The sequence below is a fragment of the Podarcis gaigeae genome, assembly GCF_964106915.1.
Source record: "Podarcis gaigeae genome assembly, chromosome: 2".
NCBI classification, from domain to species: Eukaryota; Metazoa; Chordata; class Lepidosauria; order Squamata; family Lacertidae; genus Podarcis; species Podarcis gaigeae.
In genome coordinates, this window is record NC_139679.1 from 84,000,019 (window position 1) to 84,008,677 (window position 8,659).

Genomic DNA, 8,659 nt, shown 5'->3' on the forward strand with positions numbered 1-8,659 from the left:
AGGCGGCTTGTTATTTCTTAAATATGCATAGACACACTTTCTAAAATCCCACTGACCTCAGTTATTCACCACCACACCAAAAAATGTTGTTGTCTCACTCCCCCCCCCCCCCCGCATAAGATATTCTGCCCTTAGGTATTATAGTACGTTATGCACAACATTAAATTTTATAACTAGAAATTTGAAAAACATGCTTATTATGATGTCAAAATAATGGTGCTCTCACACTCTGAATGCTACTTGCTATTCCATAATTAGCCTACAAATATTTATACTCTTATTAAATTTTACCATCTGTGACGTTTCCCAGAGCACTCTGTAGAACTTAACTTCTGAATAAACAAACTTAAGGTTGAATTACAAGCTACCAACAGATAATCAACTAAAGAAATATCACAATCCTCAGCCTGAGAACATTTGTGCAAGTCAATGAGCCTATTTTTGTTTTCCCTTCTTAAGAAGGCAGGAAAAAAATTGTACCCATCTTTCATTTCTACGTTAACTCATTATAAATAAGCTACACTAAGAATATCTGTCTGAATGGGATGCAATTACTTCAGGGCTTGTGCCTTTTCAATCAGTCAGTGTCCCTGCAGTGTTTAGAGTGGCAGAGGGGAAGTGGCCTGTGGTTAAACAGAGGAAATACCAAGGAATTTTAATAGAGCAAATAGTCTTTTTACTTCCTACAGGGTAGCACTTCAAAGGCAGCCTTGCCCCAGAGCAGACAATGTGTTACAGGGGCCATCAGTCATTTAATAGTATGTCAAGTCTATTCAAAACTTACATACAGCCCAAGATACACAAACAGGACAATGGGTCTTATCCAGCAGCTAATGCTTGGGAAAAGCTCTCTGTGTGTAGTCCCTAAAACTTTCCCCCCCAGAATAAAAACTGCAGGATCCTGGTCTGTATACATTTTACATTATCTGAGACAAATGTATTCCAATAAGTGATTGGCATACAGATTAAAGATCCCAGTGCTTAAAAGCAAATTACAACCTTAGGTTTGTTCTAACAGTACAAAACGTGTCAGGTTTTCCCCCACACACCGTATCATAAATCTACAAAAGGCTGCATTAAAAAAAATAAGGTTTAAATGAATGTTTTTTTCTTGCCTCAGTTTTATCAGAAAATTCACTTCCTGTCAGATCACTGAATATCCATTACAAACAAACCAAAATCAGTCAAGCATTATGGCCTTTAAAAAGCTAGTGCTGTTGACCTACAGAACCAGATGTATGTGCAGCTTTAAAATATGCAAATCAAATATCATTTTTGTTATGTGAAACACTAAACCGAAGCAGCAGCTGAATGCATTTTCCTACAGGACCTATCAGTTAACAAAATCCAAGATGCAAATAATATACCCTACTGGAGAGTTAAGTTCTTTGCAAACGTTTGGCTTCTTTTGTACTCCCTCTCTCCCCCCCCCCCCCTTTTAAAGTATTTTTTGTGGACACTTGCCCTTTCCTGTAAGCACACATACAACTACTCCCTACAAATTCTACCAGTTTTTGGTTTTTTGTTGTGGTTGCTGTTAACTTTTCCCCTCACTCAATGTTATGATCTGAATCCAAGGAAATCTCTGTGACAGTCTAACAAAAAGGGGGAGGCAATGAAAGTCACTCATGCCCTTCGACAAGCGTTCATCTGGAATCTTTAATAAGGCTGAAAATGGAATGGGAGGGGGAGAGAAAAATCCCCCCAAAGCGTTGCAGAAGTCTTTTTTCTTTCTTTCCATAAATAAAACAACAAATCACACTCAGGAAACCCATGGGGGTGGGGGTGGGAGAGAAAACTTCGCAACTTAGCAAAAGCTGCTAACAGGGACAAAAGGTAAAGCCCTAAAACACTCTTTTATCACCTTACAAGCACACCCATTCCCCCGCTTCCCCTTCGGTCTAATGACTAGGCCTGTAGCCAAACCAGCCTCCGATCATTAAAATAACAAAGCCCAAGCGATCGCCTTTTATCCCTTCTCTCCCAGGGCAGGTCTAGTTAAGGAGGGGGGAGGAAGGCGGAGGGGATAAAAGACCTGTTGAGTGACTTCCCACTTGTTGGCTTCTCCCCTCGGCCGCCCTCCCTCCTCCTCCTCCCTCCTTCCCCGAGTTCCTTTGGTGAGAAAATCCAGCCAACCTCCGCCGCCACCGAGCCATCCCCGAAAGTTGCAGAAATGCCAACGCTTCAAAGCGACGGCCGCATAAGAAGAGTAGGCGAGAGAGAGAGGAAATGTGTGTGTGTGTGTGTGAAAGTACTCAGTGGCACAGAAAGAGAGAGGGTTGGAGCTGCTGCCCCCGTTGCAGAAATGTCTCCCGCTGCCCTTAGCTGCGAGGTTGCACTGCACGCTGCTGCCCGTGCAACAGCCCAGACGCGCCACCTGCAAGCTCGTCGGCACGCGGAGCTCCAGGGCTTCTTCCCTCGCCCACCCCGCCAGGCACCCGCTTCCTGACAGACCTCTGGGCACCTCTCCCCCCAAGTTCTGCTAACTCGTGCAAGAAGGGAGAGGAAGCAAAGGGAGCGCCCGGGGAAAAGCCTGCTCAAGTCACCTCACCGCCGACGCGTAAAAAAGAAGCCAAACACAAAGGAGTCTTTCTTTCTTCCTTCCTTTCGTTTGTTCTTTCTTTCTCTCTCTTACCTTCCAGCCACAAGCATCTCCCGCTGGCCCCTTCCTGCCCCCGCTGCCGCTGGTCCCTCCCGCGGACACGGCCAGCCTCGGGCCGTCGAAGCAGGCAGTGAGGGAGAAGAAGAAGGAGCAGAACTTCAACCAAGGTGCCATCGTCTGCCTTGCAGCTGCAGCAGCGCCCGGAGCACCGAATGAAGTTGCTCCACAGGCAACTTCAGGTTGGAGAAGGCAAAGGAGCGGAGGGGAGGGAAAGGGGAACGGCGCGCATGCGCGCAGCAAGGCACCGAGACATATGTCTATACAGTTAGCGCTCTCTCTCTTTTCTCCTTTGCCCCCACCCCTACCTTGCCAAGGATACGATGGGGGGAAGGGGGAGGGGCTGGACAACCACTACCATGTGTCTAGGTGCAGAGGTCAACTGTCCGCCCCTTTCTCTCTCTCTGTGTGTTTCCCCCACCCAGGCCTTCTAGGGCTTTATTATTTAATTTGCAACATCTGAGATGCAGTAAAATGAAGTGAGACCGTTTCTTTCCTTCCTCTGCCCTTGCATCAAAGGGAGAAGGGGAAACTGTTCAAGAAGAAAAGAAAAGAAGCCCCCCCCCCTCAAAAAAACAACCCAGAAAGTTGAAAAGAGTGGGAGGTTTGGATCTTGACAAAGAACACCAAATAATTCACTCCTGGGGTGTTTACACGTCCAGAAGTAGAAGCGCTCATAATCCGCAAATAGGGAGTTTGGAGTGAATAGCAAAAGTAGTAGAAATGCTTGTTTCCCTCTCTTTCATTGCTTACCATGGAACTGGAAGAAGAGTCATCCGACTTGATAAGCCCATGTCCTTGGAAGGATTCCAGGGTTTCCCTATTAAAAGGAATTTCACAAAGTCCAGGGTTTGCTGGAGGCAGTTAGGTTTAGATGCTGATGTACCCTCATAGGCATTTACACACACACATCGATATTGCAACCCCTTCAAATGGCGAAAGGGGGGGGGACTTCAAAAATACCCTCACTTCAGGCATATAAGGTTTGTTACACTGAGACACAGTGCCCAATATCACCTATTAAGCTTCACATTTGAGTAGGGTTGAGTCTCCTATTTCGACACAGTAGCCACTATAAACCACTGGTTTCCCATGAGATGTGTGCTGGCAGATAATCACTGGCAACTGTACCTTTGGGCTAGCAGGACATTCCTATAAAAACTTCAGCCCTACTGAATCAGATAAAAGGTCTGGCTAGCTTAGAGCAGCACCCTGTTTTCCACAGTGGCCAGTCAGGTAGGAAGGTAGGCAGCTGCCTTATCCCAGCTCAGACCACAGGCCCATCTAGTTCAGCCTTTCTCAACCTAGAGTCCTTAGAAATGTTGAACTACAACTCCCATCATCCCTGACCATTGACCATGCTTTCTAGGAATGAAAGGCTGGTCTACATTGAGTTGCAATGGCTCTCTAGGGTTTCAGGCAGGAGTTGTGGCAACAATAACTCAGCCATGCAGTGAGTGTATAAATACTATTGTTTGTCTCTCCTGAACATGCTACCCTTCAGCTTCATCGAATGATACCAGATATCCTTTCTCCACACTATGCATAAGTTTATACAGCTTTATCATGCCCCTCTGACTCAGATTTTTCCCCAAGCAAAATGGCCCCAAATATCATAACCTTTTCTCATAGGGGAGTTATTCCAGCCCCTTGATCCTTTCCATTGCCAATTTTTGCACCTTTTTCAGCTCTACAATATCCTTTTTAAGGATTGGCGATCAGGACAGGACACAGGATTCCAGAAGTGGTAAGATCTTATATTTCTATTAAAAACATTATCACGTTGACAGATTTATTTTCAGTCGCTAACATTTTAATTCAGTGTTGGCCCTATTCAGTGTTGGCCCCAAGATCCGTTCTCCAGTTCAGATCCCATTATGTGAGCTTGAGACCAAACCACAATTGCCATTTGAATTCCCATTTACCAAGGCTGAGGACCCTTTACATCTCTCCATTGCAGCAGCAGTCCAATTATTCCTCCTCTCTGCTTCCTGCCTCTAATACCTACCTTACCACTGCTTGTCATCCATGCCGGCACCTCCTGTATATTGCAGTATACATTAGCCCTACTGAGGCATTAACTAGTGTGATGGGTAGACATGTGTTCAAAGGGCTTGTGGGACTACATCTTTAGCCTTGGCTCCTTCGTTGCATGGCCATAGGCCATGTGTTCAGTGTAATACTCTCTCCTTTGGATGCCTCCCTGATTTCATTCTCCATTACAGGATCTCCCTTGGTCAAGGGGCAATGGTACAGTCTCCAATGCTAAATTACTTTCATAGCCTGGTATTGCTAACCACAGCAATCCCATGGAGGAAGATCTGCCCCTTCTGAGACTTATCTACCGGTAGTTTGTTTGACTCTGTGTTCTCTTTGACATACAGAAAAGGGAGCTTTCCGAATTCCTCCAGGTTGCCTTTCAGTGTTCACAAGTGAGACTAGCATATTTTGTCACTATAGATTAATTCTGGTAGCTGCCACCGCCTTATCCATTCATACCGAACCAGATCAGCAGCCGCCAGATGTAAAGCTGACATAGCCTTTAGACACAGTTATTTAAATCTAATTTAGGTGGCGTTTCAAACTACTGTCAATCCTTCCTCTATGTTGTATCAAGCAATGTTTTGAACGTTTGACAATGCTGCTAAATGGAAGAGCTGTGAATAACAGAGGGGCAAAGAATCAGCTAAACAAAAAAGGACTTATTTAGGCCAAGAGAGCATAGCTGCAGGCAAGATGGAAGTAGCATTCTCACTAATGCATGTGCAGTACAATCCTGCCTATGCATGTTTACTCAGAAGTAAGTTTGATGGTGTTCAGTGGAGGAGTTTATTCCATAGAAAGCATGCTTAGGTTTGCAGCCTGGATTTGCATGGGTATTAAATGTTGAAGATAGAGATGGAAAGCCGAGGAATTCCTTTGATTTATTCAATATAATTTTAGCAACAAAGCAATGTTTGTGTCTCATCTGGAAGAAATCAGTGATATATCACTAGGAAGTTGATCACTTAGAAGGCAGCTAGAATCTGAGGACACTAACAGTATAATCCTACACATGTCTATCATAAATAGTAAGTCCTATTGAGTTCAGTGAGGTTACTCCCAGGTAAGTAGATAAAGGATTGCAGTCTGAGTCATACAAGACACTTCAAACTCAAGAGATATTGCAATTCTGCATGGGAACAGACCTTACCTGTGTACCATTTGTATGAATTTATGGCTGAGACATAAATGATTCAATTTGCATTTGTAAGAACTCAATTGTTTAGTGTGGCAGCACCTGCACTTTGGAACCCTCTGCCTATTGAAATCAAGCAGGCTGCTTCACTGTATTCTTTTCAGGTCCTGTTAAGAATAGACAAGCCTACCCAGATGCTTAGAAAGTTGAGTTACAGATAGGTAGCCGTGTTGGTCTGCCATAGTCAAAACAAAAAGAATTCCTTCCAGTAGCACCTTAAATACCAACTAAGTTAGTTCTTGGTATGAGCTTTCGTGTGCATGCACACTTCTTCAGATACACTGAAGTATCTGTGTACTATCTGAGTGTATCTGAAGAAGTGTGCATGCACACGAAAGGTCATACCAAGAACTAACTTAAGTTGGTCTTTAAGGTGCTACTGGAAGGATTTTTTTTTTTGTTTAGAAAGTTGAGGTAATTTTATCAGTTTTAGTATTTTAACTTTTGTATGTTTTAAAGTAGGGTTGTTAATTCTTCTCAGTTTTATTTTTACCATTTTGTAAACAGCTTTGAGGGTGGTGGTGTTGTTGCTGTTGCCCCAAGTGAGTGAGCATAAGGTCCAGTTATGTTTTTTAAGAGTCTCATTAAAAGGGTTTGTCTTACCACCCAGATAGGCAGGAAGACACAAATTGTAGTGGAGAGACAAAGACATTTAATAGGTGAGAACTGGTTTCAATATACATTCCAGGAACAAACAACCTGAGATTCCGGGAGGTTGAACTTTTGACCCTAGGATGGTAAGATGGTTACAGATTCAATTCACAAAACAGACATGTTCTAGTATTTTGTCACAGTTACACATTCCAGCTCTTAAAATTTATCACATTCTATTGTACAACCACAACTTGTGAATACATGATACAATATAACTAGACCTTTAATATTTTTGCTTCCTACCCAATCCTTAAAGCCCATCGCTTTGAGGTACTGTAAAGGCAAAATAAAGCAATAAGGCAAATACTATTAAATGCTGCAGATTCCTTAGCACAATGTTGGGGTTTCAAATCCAGTTTTCTCTTCCTTCACAACAGCTTCTTGTTGCCGGATAAATATGAATACCTTTGACTTGGAGCCCACTCAAAAGTCATGGCTATCAGCATAATGAGTTTTGCAGATGGTTTTAGTTGCCATTCTCCTCCTTGCTGCAAGCTAAAAACTTTCTCAAGCTTCTTCAGCAGCTGCTCCCAGATGGAGGAGACATGTGGAGTATGACAGTCTCCCTAAGGAAATGGGCAAAATCTCAAAATAAGAACAGTAAAATAAGCAGTTTTGCAGAGTGATCAGAGGTTTCCCACCAATCTTTCTATCACTTGTGGGAGGGGGGATCTTCCTGAGATTTTAGTACACATATATTACACCCAAACTCACATGTCTGGCACTGGCATAAAAGAATGCCATAAATCCCTCCCTGCAGGGAATACCACTTTGCTGTGCTCTTGGCTGTAAAAGTGGTGTGTGTGTGTGTGTGTGTGTGTGTGTGTGTGTGTGTGTGTTGGAAATGTAGACTGCAGCCTTATGTCACTTATCCTAGGTAAATAATTAAGAAAAATGCTTTTAGAATTTGGTCTTATACTGTTAGCAAAATTAACTTATTTCAATGCAACGTTTGCTTAAATCAACTGGGTTTGCTTCCGAGCAATTATGTTTTGGGTTGTAGGGTGGATTAGTTAACAGGAGTCACTGAAAAGAGTTATTCGCTCCTGGAAATCAATTTCCTACATGATACTGAATTTGATTATTAGTTCTCAGTTTAAAACACAACTCAGCTGGAAACCTCAAAGGAAGTTTGGGCATGCCTCATGTCATATATATCCCTAACCAGGGGACTGTCCCCTCCAAGATCTATGGCAATATTCTACAGTTGACACACTACAAAAACCCTACAAAGCGACTACAAACCTTTGGCACCAGTTTGGATGGGATCCAAAATTTTGGATTTGTAGTTAATTAAACTGAAGCACTAAAAAATTTATTCAGTGCTCATGAATGAGTGATAACCTCAAGTGACGGTAACAAATAAGAAACTACGGGTATGCATTCTGTAGTAAGTTTGGGGTCACCACAAATCATATACCCACACATCCAGGCAAATGTCTTCTATGAGACAGTATTCAATCATATCCACCCCAAAGTTTTATTGGGGCACAAGACATCGTCATATAAGGCACCCAGTGTCAATCAAAGTCAAAACATGTAGAAATTCATAAGAAATTGGGGGTGTACACTTTCAAAAATTGAGTGCCACACAATATCCAGGACGCAGTCCTCTATGAGATTTCAATGGTTACATTCAGTTAAAAACTTTCCTTGGGTGCAAGACACTCTCAAGTGCATGCACCCATGTCAATCAAAGTCAAAATATGTATTTTTAAAAAATTTAAAAGGGAAGTAGGGGTGCATACCCCAAGATAAGCTTTGGACTGCCACAAATCACACACATATAGGACAGTGAAATGCATCCAGCCAAAAGCTTTCCTTCACAAACCGTAATAAAAATAGGTAGAAATTAATAAGGAACTGGGGGTGCACCCCCCAAAAAACCCTATTGAGCCATCATAAATCATGCACCCACACATCCAGCACAGTGTTATCTACAATAAAGCACTGAATTACATCAATTCCAAAGCTTTTCCAGGGTCCACACCTACCAGTCAGAACATGTCAAAAGTAATAAGGAATAGGGGGTGTGCTATCCATAATAAGTTATTAGCCACAACAGGTCATAAATTCACACAACAAAGAGATGTGTTTTGACACGCAGT

The 8,659-nt window shown here is 42.8% G+C and overlaps 1 protein-coding gene across 2 annotated transcripts in view; it reads right to left on the reverse strand.

The window, feature by feature from the left end:
* IL17RD (interleukin 17 receptor D) overlaps nt 1-2,930 on the reverse strand; it is a 65,690-nt gene extending 62,760 nt beyond the window's left edge. Inside the window, exon 1 of one of the 2 annotated variants that reach the window (XM_083727095.1) lies at nt 2,636-2,930. In XM_083727095.1, the coding sequence (XP_083583221.1) occupies nt 2,636-2,776 (141 nt within the window). In that variant the 5' untranslated portion in view covers nt 2,777-2,930. The remainder of the gene's footprint in view (nt 1-2,635) is intronic. The other variant, XM_083727094.1, reaches the window with a different exon arrangement.
* Nucleotides 2,931-8,659: the final 5,729 nt, after the last annotated feature.